Raw genomic sequence first — 16,171 nt, 5'->3', positions numbered from 1 at the left:
CAATTGGCCGACCTCTGTACCTCGATAAACTTGGCACGAAACCGCGAGAATATTCAGCACTAAATTCACAATGGGAACAAATAACTCCAGCCATTTTAGATAAATCAATTGATCGTGTATTATAGCAAAGAAACACAACCTCTTCAATAAAACTGTATCACTCATCCCTCAATGATAATCACCAAAGCAATTATTAAATTAACCCTATTAATAACCAATTAACACTAAACTAAAGTCATACTGGCATTAAAACGTCAGCTTTATAACAAACAATACACTTCAATATAATCACAAACCACTAACCTAACCTGCCAATCACAGCCAATCAGCCAGCAATCAACTCTGATTATTGTTCGTTATTTCAGCAAGTTTTTGAGCCAGATGGCCAGGATTGGGCAACACTTTTCACCAAGGAAACTGGAGAGCAGAACAGACTAACTCCGTGTTACTAACCTAACATCAAAACTTAGAAAACATGTTTAAGAATGACAGTTCAGAGACAATAAACAGCATATACGGTTGAACATCAAAAATAAAATAGCTTTTTCTTAAATCTCATTAATGGTCCCCAAAATCTATCCGGGCCACTGTTGTTGCAGTGCCTAAGTTGGCTATTATTGTTAGTTAATTTTAAAAGCACCGTGAGGCACCAACTGAATATCGTAAAGAAAATGGTTACACTTTAAAAGCAGTAACCTTGAACGCCATTGATAATGGGAAAGACAAATGGAAGGTAAATTTTCCCTCCAGATGACAACAAAATATTGATCATATTCAATATTGTGTAGAGAGGATAGAGTTCCTTTTTCTCCGATCTGCTGAAGGAAATTTTATTTTAGTGAGCTCATCACGGTGCTTCGTGGAATGAGGTAGCCTGGCATCTGAGATAAAACGGGAGATAATAATAAAAGTTACATCATGATTATTCAAGGCCCTGACTTGTGACGCATTGATAAAAATAGATCAGAATGTACCACATGGCTGTCATTGTGACGTCATGGCACATACTGACTGACGTGGATCTGGAAGCTGTTTCACGCGAAAAAGAGCTGCTGTGTATGTCTCATTATGCCGTGTGCAATCTCCAACGAAACGTGGGGAATAAAAAAAAAAATCCCAGTTGGGGCGCCGCGGTGGCAAGGTAGATGTTATCTCCCTCGCCTGGTATGCAGGAGGTCGTGGGTTCAATCCCGTCCCTGAAGCCTGTTGTATATGTCGAGTTTGCGAGAGTGTCTCTCCCTGTCCCTGTTGTGGTCGGGTGAATTTTTCTCCGGTTTTTCCCTCCACATTTAGAATCAAAATTACACGTTCAGAGTATTTGGCTGCTATAAACTTCCACGTGATGATAAGCCACTTGGTTGAGCTATCATTTGTGGTCAGGTAGCTTCTAAAAAAGAGCTACATAGCTCAGTGTCCCTTAGCTGGGAAAATAGTTTTAGTTTAAAGTTGGCCAACAACTTCCTTGATTTGATCTCCTCTACTGTCGGGTGGCGATGGAGGGTTATAGTTTAACTTATTTTTGTACTTTATATCTACACAAGAAGATCTCACCCACAATAAACTGGTTAAGCTGGAATCACAATACAGCACTGGTCGTGAGAGTATAATCTTGGAATTAAAACCAAAATTTAACATCGTGCTTAAAAAAATGAGTGAAAAACAAAACAAAAACTCTTCGGAGAGCTTGAATGCAGCGGTTGTATCACAGGTAGTTAGTCCATTACAAAGACAAATAGACCCCGTGTAGCCTTCAACAGACTGTTGGGATAAGTGGTGTTGGTGAGTAGCACGTATGAGGACCAGCATGAGGACAAGCACGGCACATGAAGGAGTGGGTGAGCACCACATCAGCCGCCTTTGTCTCCCTGGTGGAAGTATTTATACACCACACCAGGTACTCAATTGAGACTGCGTCAACCTACGGGAGGCCGAGGACCAGTTCAAATAATCATCACTGATGGTGGCCTTGAGCGGGAATCGAACCTTGGTCGCCGGGTTCGTAATTTAGGTCGTTAACCGCTACAATACCGCTCCCCACAGTTTGTTATACTATTACCAATACCCGCCATTCGCCACAAACTGATGGTGATGTCACCATGGCGCCTGTTCCAGGCCAGGTGCACTGTAAGGCCACGTGAAGTGTTGAAGGCTCGCAGGTGCCATGGGTTGAATGACTGAGATAATTGGAAGATGTATACTGTGCCATCTTGCTGCATTTAAGCCGCCCGGCGCTCTGCTTGTTGTTGTGAGCATCGCTCCTCTGTCCTCCGTTGTTGTTTGAGGGCAACTGCCTCCAACTGCCCAATAGCATCCTTCACTAGCCTCTTCTATCGAGGCCGATCTTAACACTGCTGGCACAAGTCTTTGGCAAGTCCAATCAGTGCAACATCATCCCGAACCGCATTAGTGCATCTCTTCTCCAGGCCGTGAAATGCTCGTTGAGCCTCCTCTATCTGGTCAAACAGAAGTTTCTTGGCCATGCGGTGGCTGGGCATTTGGACTACGTAAGTCAACACAACCTTACCTGCCAGAGGAGCTCACTGATGAGAATGTGTCCAGATCTTTCGAGGATTTGTGAGCCCCTCACACAATCCAGCCTGGTTAAACCCAGGATGGATCGTTGGCAGGAAAACTGAATGTTTCTAACCAGCACATATATTCCAATAAAGGAGTCCACTTTCAAAAGCGTAGAGAAGAGAGGGCATGACTGTGGCCGAGAAGACTCGAAGCTTTGTGTGGAGCGACAGAACAAGTAGCTTCCCCACAGCATTATGCAGCTGATGAAAAGATAGTGCCACCCGGCTAATTCAGAGTGAGACCTCAGCTGTCAAACCGGAGCTGGTCATAAGCACACTGCCCAAGTAGAGAAAACTCTGCACTCTCTCCACAACTGCCCCATCAACAATGGGAAGCTGAGGAAGTGGAATGTTTGATAGCACAAAATACCCAGAACCAAAGAGTATAGGTGCCTAGTGTTTTCTGGGGCTGATAGTAAGGCTCCACCTTTTAGCAGCACACTTAGTAGCACACTCCAGGTCAAGCATCAGGGCCTCCAATTCCTCCTCTGAATGATCAGCAATTACCAAATCATCGGCATACATAACATGGTTGACCAATAGGGAGCCATCCCTCGACCACACCTGAGCATCAATCAGCCTCCCATTGTATCTGTACCAGATTGAAATTTCTTTGGTACAGCCATATAAAGCTTCTCAAACCGGGCATCGATCAGCCTCCCATTATATCTGTACCAAATGGAAATTCCCCCGGTACAGCTATTGAAGGCTTTACGAACTACGTGGTCAAAATAGATGTTAAATAATGTGGGAGCCAGAGGACATCCCTGTCGCACCCCAAGGTGTACTGGGAACAGCTCTGACTCCCGGCCATGCAGCTTTACCTGGGCCTGCACACCATCATGAAGGCTCTTAATGATTGTGAGCAGAGAGTCAGGGACTCCGAAAGCACGAACAGCCCAGAGTCCAGGCCTCTTAATGGTGTCATAGGCCTTGACCAGGGCAATAAAGCAGAGATGTAGGTCTTGTGGGAATTCCCTACGCCTCTGCTGCAGCAGACGGACAGAAAATATGGCATCTGTGCAGGACCACCCTTTTCTGAAACCACATTGGGGCTCTGCAAGCATCTCCTCAGCGTGCCTGGGAAGATGTTGATTAATAATCCTTCCCAGAGGGGGGCAACTAGAGCATCCTTCCAATCCTGCGGAACCCTTCCTGTGGTCCACACATTTGTGATGATGTCATGTAGGGCAGTTGCACACAGATGCCACCCTCCCTCAGCGTTTCACTTGGGAGATCGTCTCTGCCCGGCGCTTTTCCTGTTCTCAGACTCCGGATCACTCCTCGTACTTCCTCCACAGATGACACTTCAGCTAACCACTCAGAAGGGGTGGCTAATTTGGCCAATTTTTTAGGCACCGCAACCCTATCAGGGTCATCTCCACCTCGTCCCATGATGTTGTCTGGGCTGAGGGACTTACTCTCTCCCAAGACCACACAGGAATGCTCTCCAAACCTACAGACCTGTTCAAAGGGGTCAGAGATTGGATCGCCGTTCTTTCCCGTAAGGATAGTAATAGGTGAGGTGCTGCAAATTAATTTATTGATGGATTTAGTTATTCGTGATTCGGACTACTGAGGCAGATTCCATCTTGTCAGCAACCCGCAGCCACCACTCATCCTTACAGCACTGCATGTCTCTTCAAATCTCCGAGCTAAGGCTGCGGTAAGCCTCCTCATTCTCTGATATTGGATGTTGTAGACAACGGGAGTCAGCCTGTCGTTTTCTCTCAACCAGCTGGAACACTTCCTTCTTAAGCTGGGGTCTCTGGGGAGGTGTTGACTGCATACCCAATGCAGCTATTGCAGCTGCATGAGCCAGTCATGAGCCACAGTCATGAACCTCACCCATTTCCCCTCCGCATCAGGATGGGGGATGCTGCCAACCCCAGCTGCAAACCCCAGCTGCAAGCGATGTTGAAATTGCCGCTTGCAACTATCCTCAGCTAGCTGATACCAGGCGACTGTGTGTGACTGGCAGGCACATCTAACAGATGACAAACCAATGGTCAGTGGGCAGATCAGCTCCACGGTAGGCCCTATATAGTCCAGCAGATGTTCTTGCTTGGACCCGGCGTGCATCCGTAATGTTGTGTGGATGCGCCGATTCCAGAACAGGGTGTTGGTAATTACAAGCCCATCGGCTGCGCAGATGTCTAGCAGCCTCTTAGTGTTAATATTGAGCTGATCTGGCCCATGCCTTCCGATCACTCCAATCTAGGTGTCTGCATCATGATCCACTCGGGCATTAAAGTCACCCAACAGGAAGACTCCATCCTGAGGGGGAACTTTAGCTAGCACCTGGGACAGGAGGTTTAAGAAGGCATCTGACTCATCGGCCTTGTCTGCATCTCTCTACTGATGCTCATTTTTGGTGGGGGCGTAAGTAACCATTACCATTTCTCACCTATTGTTGACAGGGAGGCGAGTCCACAGTAGCCTGTTGTTGTATATGCCGGGTCTTAAAAATTTGAAAATAATCCAAAAATAAAGTTGGGGAAATGCGTAATTATCCTAATTTATGATAATTTATGTAATTATGTGCATAAATAATGCTAATTCAAAATGTATCATCGTATGAAGTTTGCGATTATGCTAATGCACACCGTTATGATCATTATGCCCTGCCTCGTTGCCGAGGGTAGTATTATAAATCGGGATCATACAATTAATTGTATGCAGTTTTTCAGGTGTGCTGTAAGTATGCTAGATTAAGCTTGGCTTCGTTGTCTAGGTTCGTATTATCAATCTGTATAATACAATTATTCTCGCTTAACATTTACTGATTATGTCTTAGTGTTTTTATGTCAGGTCTCCAAATTCTAATCTCACCGCAGGATACAGTTCTAATAATTAAGATTATTATGCATGAACTTAGGAAGGCACCACGCAGACACTTCTGTGTTAAGCAATTTAAATTTCTAAACAAAACCTTAACACTCTAATATGTGAACTCTTATGCTTGGAATTGTCAACACAGTACTCCTGGAGATGTTCTCTTAATTTGATCCATACATTTAACCCTCAATGATCACGTTTGTTAACTGGGTAACAGTACGATCGATTATTCTTCAATTGTACTGTTAGCGAGCATACACGGTGAGAGGAAAAAGTCCTTTAAAAAAATTCATGCAACGATATTCATACGAAGGCAATAAAGAAACATGTCCCAAAGGCAAAACATATACGGCAATGAATTCATGGGGAGGATTACATAATTAACGAAATATTTGGAACAATGGTGTGCGGCAGTATGCCTGCTCCAGCAAATACTTATCAATTGGCTAAGGCTTCAATAAATTCGCGGGCAGATTCTGTGCTCAAAAGAAAGATTTCAACACAATATTCTCCCTGTGAGTGTGTAGATTCGTAACCTAGGTTTCTAAAGGTTTAGTTTTCATCGATGAATTCATTGATAATATTTATGCAAATCAAAAGAAAAATAACTACTAAAATACTTCTAAGTGACCGTTTCCCCGTAACCCAATGGCAGCCGTGTTCTTCGTTATCAGTTGATACTTGACGCGCTTATCATGAGTCTTCTTACTATTAGTCCGGGTATGTGTTGTGTGTGGTTGGTTTGTCTTCTTGATCAATTCTTTGCGTTGTAATGTGTGGGTGTGTGTGTATCATACGGGCAGCTTGGCTCTCCCTCTTCCTCAGGTCTACAGTAGTTCTGTCCACAGCTGGGTAGAAGAGTTGGCACGACGCTCGCCATCGGTGCGCGATGATCCTGTCGTCAGGTAGCACCCGCAGCTCGTCCGCTGGCAGCTGACACCCTTGCTTGGTGGCGCTGGTGACGCTGCGGTGTGCTCTCTCCTGCTCCGTCTCTCTGGCAGTGTCGATTGCGCGTGCAGCTGGTTCTCTGCGATGCTGGCTTGGTCGATGCCTGGCGCTTTCCGCCCTTTCTCGACGTTGATTGCTTGACGTTTCCCGCCGTCACAGAACTCTTCGGTGACTGATCGCCCTCGGTGGCTGGCTGTTATCTTCTGTGGTTGGTCATCTTCTGTAGTTGATCGCCGTCTTCTGCCACTGGTAGCTGTGATAGCGATGTATGGCTCGTGTCTGTTTTTTATGCCAAAATTTCTTCCTCTGGCTCGCCTTCTCACAAAGGACCGGAACTTCCTTTGATTTCACTCTATGCTGCGGGGGGGGGGGGGGGGTAGGATTGTACGTGTGTCCATGTGTGTGTGTTCTCATTTATTAAGCCATTGGTTAAGTCTCACCCTGGCTTGATTCTTGTCCCCCTCCTCAGCTATCCCACCATCAAAGGGAAACAGATGCTCCAGATTGCTCCCGAGTGCGTCCTTCTTCTCCACCCTCTGCAATAATTAATCTGGAAGGAGGGGGGGTTCCCCTGTCTGGTGGAGTTCCCTCCCCCCTTTTCTCTTCCCTCCAGGTGTGACATTCTTTTGCCTCTCACAAAGGGGTGTGTTGAGGCTTTTGAAGTTAAACATTTTATTTGACCTCCTATAGCTTGATACCGTACCACTTTATAGTTGTGATTCTGTACGTGACTCAAGGTATGTTTGTGGCAGTGTTTACAGTGCTTCCATCGTGGCATTTGATTTTTATTTATAAGAGATGCCTTCTGCCTGCGTATGCAATTCTATCATGTGCTGCTGGAAGACAAAGGTGGTTGGAAGACTCTTCCTCTATGGAATACATTTATCTTGGTCACGTGATCGACTCCCCTCGCCCCATCTCTCCTGGATGACTCCCGGCTTAACTCTTCATAATTATTATTTGGTTTGTTTTCCACGATTCGTGTTTTAAGATTGTATTACCACGTATGTTCCTAGGGTTTGATTAAGTTCTGTTCCCCCGTCTGTATCCAGGGATCCGTGCTGTTATACTAGAGTTATATTTTGATGTCCTGAGGTTAAGAGGTATAACTAAGTTTTAGTTAAGCTTCTTGACTGCTGGAATTCATATTCCTTGTTTTTTTGTAAAGTCATGTAGACGGCAAGATGTAAGAGAATTTAAGGTGAATAACATTAGTATTTTGATTTAAAGCTTTCGTGAATGCAGGGATTCATATTCTTGGTTCTTTCGGTAAAGTCACGTAGAAGAGAAACAATAAAATAATGAAAATATAAAACAATAAAATCTCACGACGTTTCGATTGCAACACAAGCAATCATCATCAGGTGTGAAAACCGCAGCAAGAAAATTTGAAAAAAGTGGCGTTTTTTAACGTTAGCACCACGGAGAGCGATTTGACAGTTTGTTCAGATGGACGAGTCCATCCATGTTCGGAAAAGAGGGGGGAGACGAAAATAATGGATGCGGTCTGAAAGCCACCATAAGCGTGAACAATCAATTAAGACCCGAAATGGTCTATCAAATCCTTCCAATGATTGCTAAGCCAGAATCCATCTTCTCGGTTGAAATTGTCTCTGTGTTTGTATATGTGGATAGCCTCATGAACGAATCTCTCATGGTAGCCAGATGGCTTGCAAAGAACCTCTGTCTTGGAGAAGTCAATGTCATGTGAGCCTACTGAATTATAACAGTGATCTGCCACGGCCGAGGTGTTGGTCCTACTGTGTTTTAGGTCTGCTTTGTGTTCACGAATGCGGTCTGAGACATGTCGTTTGGTTTCTCCAATGTAACTACTACCACAGAGGCAACTTAGTTTGTAGACGCCAGGGATTCTGGACATACAGTTTTATTATGTTATTGTTTCCCTTCTACGTGAAAGAAAGAACCAAGTATAACATTAGTATTAATAATATGTTTTAGAATAACCCACTGTGTAGATTTTAGTCTGGTTTTTAATCGGAGTGAGTGTTTTGGCAGTCTATAATGTTTGCATATTCTTGTTGCTGAGTTTTTGTCATCCCTCGTCTGGGTATTTATGTGTTTGTTCTACTTATTGGGGTGATAAGTTGTTTCCTCAAGGCCTGGCTCCTTCCTTCGCGGTCGGGTGTCACCTTTGTCTATCTCAATGGGGGTCGTGGTCTCTCCCTTTGTGGTTTTATTGCTGCCCCATGCTGCTAGGAGACAAGGCGGCCGGGAGGCTTCATCTATGGAATCCTTTTCTCTTGGTCACGTGATCGACCCACCTCGCCCCATCTCCCCTGGATGACCCCTGGCTTAACTCTTTATAATCATTATTTGGTTTATGTTTTCCACGTTCGTGATTTAACATTGTCATTTCACGTGTGTTCATAGGGTTTATTAACGTTTGTTCCCCCGTGTGTATCCAGGGATCTGTGCTGTTAAACTCGAGTTATATTTTGATGTCCTGAGGTTAGAGGTATAGCTAAGTTTCAGTTAAGCTTCTTGACTGCTGGAATAAATATCCCTTGGTTTTTGTAAAGTCATGTAGACGGCAAAAGGTAATAGAATTAAAGGTGAATAACATTAGTATTAAATTGATATGTATGAGAAGTAATAATCCACTATGTAGACTGTAGTCTTGTTTTTAATCGGAGTGATTGTGTTGTCAGTCTATGTCGACTCATTTTGTCGCTAAGTTCTGAACATTAACCGTTGTATTAAGAGAAACGAAAAGGCACATTATTGTAGAATTTGCCTGTTCCTTCGTGGCACCTGGTTGTCTGTGCTCTTAAAACGGGGGCCTTTGAGGCTACGTATATTTCCCCCGTGTCTCATTAGTAATTCCCCCCCTTCTCTTTTCTTTTGGGTTTTATTATATTTTATGGCTTATCTCCGGCTGCCTGGTTCCAGTGTGAGAGGCAGCTGCTGTGAGGGGAGGGGGGGTTTATCTCACCCCCTTTCGCCCCCAAGCGACACCATCAATGATTAAAAAAATATATATTGGCAAAATCATTCTTAATATCAATTTTGGAAAAAGGCCTATATATACAAGACTGTAACTTACAGCTTCTTAGACATCACCGCCACGCTCCCACACCCCCTTCATTATTTTGTTCAAAAGAAGTGGCAATCCCTGTTGTTTGGCAGTTTCCTACGCCGAGTGGAGAGCTGTCGACCCCTCATAATTATTGAAGCCAGAACCGGTTCACCGGTCCGCCTGTATTTCAGAGGTCCAGGCAGTACTGGTCCATCTCATGACAGAGGAGAGGGAGCCTCTCATCCACAACGAAACATTCCATTAGGTCCACAAACACACGTAATATAATTGTCCCTGGGAACCGAGATTCCAACCATATAAGCACAACTTCCCACGTAGGTATATGAGGCTCTGTATGACGCCATGAGTTTATATTGTTTTCTATGTGAGTATATGGGTATCTATGCGAGTCTATGGGTATCTATATGAATATATCGGTATCTATGTATGTCTATTGATTTCTACATGAACCTGTGGTTATTTATGCGAGAATATGGGTCTATATTTGAGTCTATTAATTTATATGTGATTTTGTGGGTATCTATGTGAGTATATGGGTTCATCTAAATATCTGGTTATCTATATTAGTCTGTAGATTTGTACGTGAATCTGTGGGTACGTATACAAGTCTATAAGTATATATGTGAGTCTATGCGTATCTATTTGCATCTGTGGGTATCAATAGGTCGATATTTGAGTCTATTTGTGTTGAACTAAGTCTGTGGATAGTTATGCGAGTCTATAGAAATCTATCTCAACGGTGACGTGAACAGTGCACATCTATGACAGTAATCAACCAGGGGAGCAACAATGCCAGAACGGCTAACCTAAACAGCAATGCTCACAGAGTGCTCTGATGCTGGGTCCACGTCACCTCTCCTGAGAAGCCTAGCAGAGGCCAGCGCAGGAGCGTGGACACGTGGCTATTGTGATGCTGCCGTCTAGCACTTTGAACGCAGGGAAGAGTGGACCATCGTATTGCACAAAGTAGTAGGTGTGCAAGTGGACCCGTGCCTGTGAAACATCATAGAATGACAGTCGGTCCATGTCACAGTCCAGCAGAATGCCCACTCTGTCGATGTGGCAGCCACTACGGCCACCATCGCAGCTGATTTCAATGTCGGTTTGCTCTGCATCGTGAAAGGCACTCAGATTTCCATCGTCGTCGTCGTCATCATCGTCTCTGTATTTGATGCACCACGACTCGGCATTTTCACCCAGCTCCGCATCGCTGGTATTGCCGCTCCTCTCCATCGACCCGTAGCAGACGCCCACACACCACTCGTCGCACTCGCTGACGTCCACCTCCCAGTAGTGCAACCCGGAGGTGTAGCCCTCCTCGCACAGCGCTTGCCTCCAGTAGGAGAACGCCTCACAGCCCTCCGTCACGTCCCGCCGCCTCCTGAGGGGCCGAGACAGGCTCAGGGCCTTGCCACAGTCGTCGGCGTCCAGTTGGTAGTGCAGCGTATCTTCATCAAGGTTTGGGCTCCTGAAATCTTCTCGGTCATAGAACGCACACGGAAAGGACAGCGGTTAGTCATCGGCTCCCTTAGCTGGTGGACTGCTTCTGCTGTTGTAGATACAATGACAAACAACGGTGCTGGAGAATCCCAAACAGCTGCACTGCCACCTTTCAGATCTTGGGTTTAAGTAGAGGTTTCACCTGCCCGTGGTTACACCGGGTACTCGGGGGGTGTACGAAGAGTGCGATCGCCAAAAAACATAACCGTTGGGTTGTCTCTTAACTATATACACAAGGACAGCGTGTACATCATCAAAGCGTGTTTGTTTGCATGTTTTACCACCAACAGGATGTGTGAGTCATGCAGACTTGATGATTCCTTGCAAAAGGTGTGTCTATTTGGTGTTTGAACATCTTAACACCTCCTGTAGTATTATTCTTTTTTTACAGAAAGGGTAATAATGCATATAATTTTTTTCATCACACAAACTGATAACTTATCACTCTATCTCCATGGGAGAGTGTCCTTTCAGGTGCATTTCCACCTTGGGCTGCCATTCTGTCTCTTAGTCTGCAACATCACCCATCGGTCCTGCTAGTCGACGTAAACTGCCCAAAGCCCAAACCCCCTAAAAGTTTCCCTGCCAAGTCAAGATGATGCCACTAACCTTTGCATTTTTTCTCTGTAATGCGTACGGCACCCTTTCTGTATCTCAGTGCAATTCTATGCATGCGACCTCTCCACGCTCATTTGCGCCCCATTCGAGTGTCCATTCAAGTTGTCTACCAGCGTCCGCCCCCACCCCCCGCTTGTGATTCGGTGTGTTCCACAGCAGGTCGTTTGCGTGCTGACGGAACACCCCTCTCCCTCCTGTAGCTCGCCTGGACCGCTGCCGCCCGTTCTCTTGCGCCTCTTCACGTCGTCGCAGTCATTCGTTCCCAAACTCTGAATTCATAGGCGGCAGAAGCTTTCCTTTGTTTTTGGATGGCGTGGTCACACAGACGTAGTCACATTAATGTGAGATTCGTGTTTGACGCATTTGGTAACTCCCTTCATTTATATATTTCCATTTACGGAACAGCTGATTGCACCTGCCGTGTTCAGTCAGCACGCGATCTGGGCATCCCACTTCCCCCACATGGCAGTGAGCCTCCGGATAGCAGGAGGGTGGTTAGAGCCTCAACACCTCTTCTCCATTGCCCATTCTCGTCCTCTTCCCTCGTCCTCACCCCTCCACTCCTTCCCTCCCCTGTAGTCCCTTTCGTGATCCCCTGAGTAGAACCACCTGGTAGCCCGCTACTACACCATTCCATTCTGTGTCACCATGTTGTAAGCCATGTTCATCAAGCGCCTGGAGTGAAGGGCTATATAAATATACGTGTTTAATTAGATTCGATCATCAGATGTACCACTTATTAGCGTTTTCATCGTTATCAAAATAGATAACAGGAACGGTGGGTGAGTGATTCGGTGAGTGGGTGAGTGAGCAATTTAGTGGGTGAGTGAATGAGTGGGTGAGTGAGTGGGTGGGTAGGTGAGCGAGTGGGTGGGTGAGTGGGTGGGTGGGTGGGTGAGTGAGGTGGGTGAGTGAATGGGTAATTTGGCGCATTGGTGGATCTACAGATTAAATGCAGAACTTTACAATTGTAAATTATTATTCATTATATTATTATTAAGTGTGTTCTCTATTCCACAACTTTGATGCCAAATAAAAATATCCCCTGTATAGCCGGTAGCAGTCTGCAGGGGCAAGTGTTGTTATCGAGCAGCGCCGAGGGGGTGGTTGGCTATCACCAGACCCAGGCACATTTGTCTCCCCAGTGGCGATGTATACTACACACCACACCAGGTACTCATTTGAGGATGAGTTGAGCTGGGGTGGGGGCTGGGGGCCCAGGACCGGTTCATATAATCATCACTGGTGTTGGTGGCCATGAGCAGGAATTGAACTTGGGTCGCCTGGTTCGCAACGCAGCCACTCGTTAACCACTGTGCCACCGCATGCACGCACACAAACTTACTTCTGAGCATCGCGTTTTCTGTCTTCCAATTGGAGATTCTGGGGGAGAGACTCTGCAGCAGGCCATGCAAGGATGAAAATAGGTCTCTAGTCACGATGTTGTCATTTGGCGGGTTCTTCATCATCGCGGCCGTTATCCTGAACGTGGAAGAAACAAATAAGGAATAAGAACATCGTGGATCTATGGGAAAACCTTTGTTGGCCAGTATCAAGATGATTACAAAGAATAGGCTTGCAATACCCTTCCCGGTAAGAATAAGAATCATAATACAGGAGTTGTGTTAAGATGTTCAAACACTAAATAGACACACCCTTTATTGCAAGGCATCATCACGTCTGCGTGAACCACACCACGCTCACTGATAATAATAATGTATGCATTGTCTTCAAAATTGATTGGCCTGCACCAGAGCAACAGCCTCCTGGAGGAATCCGATGAGGTATAAAGCTCTTTTTCACAGATGTCCAGTAGGCACGGGTAACAACGTTAAAACAAACAATACAAAAATACATGATCGCAGTGAAAAGTACAAAAAAGGTAAAAAACAAATGACCCAAACACATACAAATAAAACAAAACCAACCCGATTTTAGCAGGCAAAGCCCACCGAGGTAATAACTTTTCTTTTAAAGCTACCTGGACACACATGATAACTCAACAAAGTGGCTTAGAAATGTGACGGTTACAGCAGCAAAAAAAATCTAAATAGTCTAGATGCATGTTTCTAAATGTGGAGGGAAAACCCGGAGAAAAAATCCACGCAACCACCAGGACAGAGAGAGACATGCAGACTCCTAATATGCAGCAGCAGGCGTCAGGGTCGGTACTATCATGATGATGATAAATAAAAGTATGGCAATAATACAGCTTCCTTCATGACAAGGCCATAAAGGAGACTGTAGCTCTGGTGTAGGCCAATCAGTTCCAAGGACAATGCGTAGATTATTATGATGGAAGTGTGTTTGCACATTTCACTACAAGCATGATGTGCGGGTGAACACAACTTGATGATGGCCTTGTGATCGTAGGTGTCTCGACATATTAATACAACTCCGGTGTTATCATTGCGGGGAAGGATAAAGTGAGCATATTATTTATTCACCATCGTGGTACCAGTAAAACATGGATCTTGAATGTTCAATTAAACTGGGATTGGGGAGTTGAGTGGCGGTGGAGTGACGTGAAGGTGTCCGACCTACCTTCTCTCCAACTCACCGCTCACCTGCGACAGAGGGACAGGGGTGCACGCGTGAGACATCCATTGGTAAGCTGGTCACCATCTCAGGGTAACCTCATCTCATGTTGATATACGGAGTGTACCAAAATGAATACTACACCAAAAAAAAGTTGAATATCTGTATTGTCTTGATTTAAAGCTTTCGTGACTGCAGGGATTCATATTCTTGGTTCTTTCGGTAAAGTCACGTAGAAGGTTTTCACACCTGATGATGATTGCTTGTGTCGCAGTCAAAATGTCGTGAGAATTTATTGTTTTATATTTTTATTATTTAATTGTTTCCCTACTACATGACTTTACCGAAAGAACCAAGACTATCTGTATTGTTATTCGAGATGCTGTTATGAATTTAATATGAATTCTGCAAGTAATAGACATTTACGTTTTAGTTTATTTAATGTTATGGTATTGATTAGATATGCTCAAATTATTAATAAACTTGTATATGTTGCCCATCGTTCAGAAAAAAAAAAAATTTTAAAACACAGCTGTAGGCATGCATGATGACTCAGCATTCACAATACCATGTTTTAGTTCTTCCAGGTCAGTTGGTTTGCGAGCCTAAGACTTTACTTAAAAAATTGAAATACAAATTTAATGGTTTTAAGTCAAAAATAGGGTTTCTCTTTCAACAAAAAAGCCTACGTGTTAAACTAAAGAAATGGGTTTGTCAATCTAGATGATGTAAAGGTGCATCGTAGCTCTCAGTGGCTTCCTAATATCAGAAGAAAACATTTTCCCAGATGGCCGCAGAAGCAGCGTGTTTGAAAATGCCACGAAATGAAGAGTTGACCGCTTTTGTTCGACGGCTGAGCCAATAACCGCCGCTGCTGCTGCTGCGAGGATGACAGGAGTTCGCGTGATGGTGGTATACAGCTCCTTGACGAGATCACCAAAAGTATTGTGTGGTTCATTCGTGGCAGGCACTTTGTGTGTGTGTGTGTGTCATGAACGCGACCTTTTAACACTGTATTCGTTCAGCCAATGCAGCAGCAGTAGCAGAAGGTGCTATTGACGATTTCCACACTACTGGTGCCCTCTGTTCTCCACGTACCTGGATAGCCCGCACGTGATTCGTTTCCTGCAAAGCCGCCTGCACCTCTTTGGTGAGAGCCACCATCTCAGCGACCATCTTCTCTCGGGGCGCCATCTGGCCATGGATTAGGCCCAATAGTTTACTCTGCTCTGCATGCGCCAACTGCTTGAGTGTGGCCCTTTCTTCCTCGAGGGACTTGATTGCAGCGTTAAAAGCGTCGTCTATGGATTTGTCAAAAGCTGCCGACGTTCCCTGAAATGGGACGAGTATAAAATTTTCCGCGTGAAAAGATTACAGTTTTAGCTACAAGTACCACCGCTGCATGGATGAGCATGACCCACGTGAGTTGCGAGCTGTCATTCGTCCAAAGTTCGCCACGTGGATGAGAGTGTGGGTTGGCGGAGGCGAAGGGGCATTGACAATGCTGTGGCGTGCGAGAAAGAACAATTGACGGAGCTGCCGCTCAATTCGCCAACAGTTAGCTGGTAGGAGCATCAGCAACACGCCACACCAGCATGACGGCAGCTTGCAAAAACCCAACCAATAGTAGATGTCTATTGCAATTTATAATAATATATTAAACCCCCTCTTCTCTTCTGATTGGTTCACAATTGACATCACATTTATTTATCCTATATTTAAGACCGAAACAGGAGGATTTCTCCACAATTCTGGCTGTCACCTGATATGGCTGGTTGTTTATAATTACTGGCGAAACATCAGTATATGAATTGCAAATGTTGTGGGGGGTTTTACTCTCCAACAAATATCAAATTGGCACGTTTTATTGGCATGACAAACCACCATACTAATTGGCTATGTCGGGTGGTGGCCGGTTTGATATCGGTCTTAAGTGGAATCGGTACTAATGTGTTGAATCAAAGGGCAGCACGAAAATGAGCATGTGAGGTATTGATCTAAACAAAGGAATTCGTGGAGGAAGGACAAATTTACGTAAGAATAGGCTTTACTGTTTCTGATAAAAATACGAGGTGTTAAGATGTTCAAACATATT

At 44.9% G+C, this 16,171-nt stretch overlaps 1 protein-coding gene across 2 annotated transcripts in view; it reads right to left on the bottom strand.

Moving 5' to 3' along the window:
• Nucleotides 1-6,181: 6,181 nt before the first annotated feature.
• The window catches only part of LOC142905253 (E3 ubiquitin-protein ligase TRIM21-like), a 29,347-nt gene continuing 19,357 nt past the window's right edge, over nt 6,182-16,171 (bottom strand). For both annotated transcript variants that reach the window (XM_076064153.1, XM_076064152.1), the window contains 4 exons: nt 15,175-15,408; nt 14,083-14,105; nt 12,884-13,020; nt 6,182-10,895 (listed from right to left, as the gene is read on the bottom strand). In XM_076064153.1, the coding sequence (XP_075920268.1) occupies nt 10,288-10,895; nt 12,884-13,020; nt 14,083-14,105; nt 15,175-15,408 (1,002 nt within the window). In that variant the 3' untranslated portion in view covers nt 6,182-10,287. The remainder of the gene's footprint in view (nt 10,896-12,883; nt 13,021-14,082; nt 14,106-15,174; nt 15,409-16,171) is intronic.

Source organism: Petromyzon marinus, unplaced genomic scaffold (genome assembly GCF_048934315.1).
Source record: "Petromyzon marinus isolate PM22_M1 ecotype Great Lakes invasive population unplaced genomic scaffold, UKy_Petmar_22M1.pri1.0 PM_Scaffold_34, whole genome shotgun sequence".
Classification (NCBI taxonomy): domain Eukaryota; kingdom Metazoa; phylum Chordata; class Hyperoartia; order Petromyzontiformes; family Petromyzontidae; genus Petromyzon; species Petromyzon marinus.
Note: the sequence above shows the minus strand (reverse complement) of the source record. Positions and strands in the feature narration are given on the sequence as shown.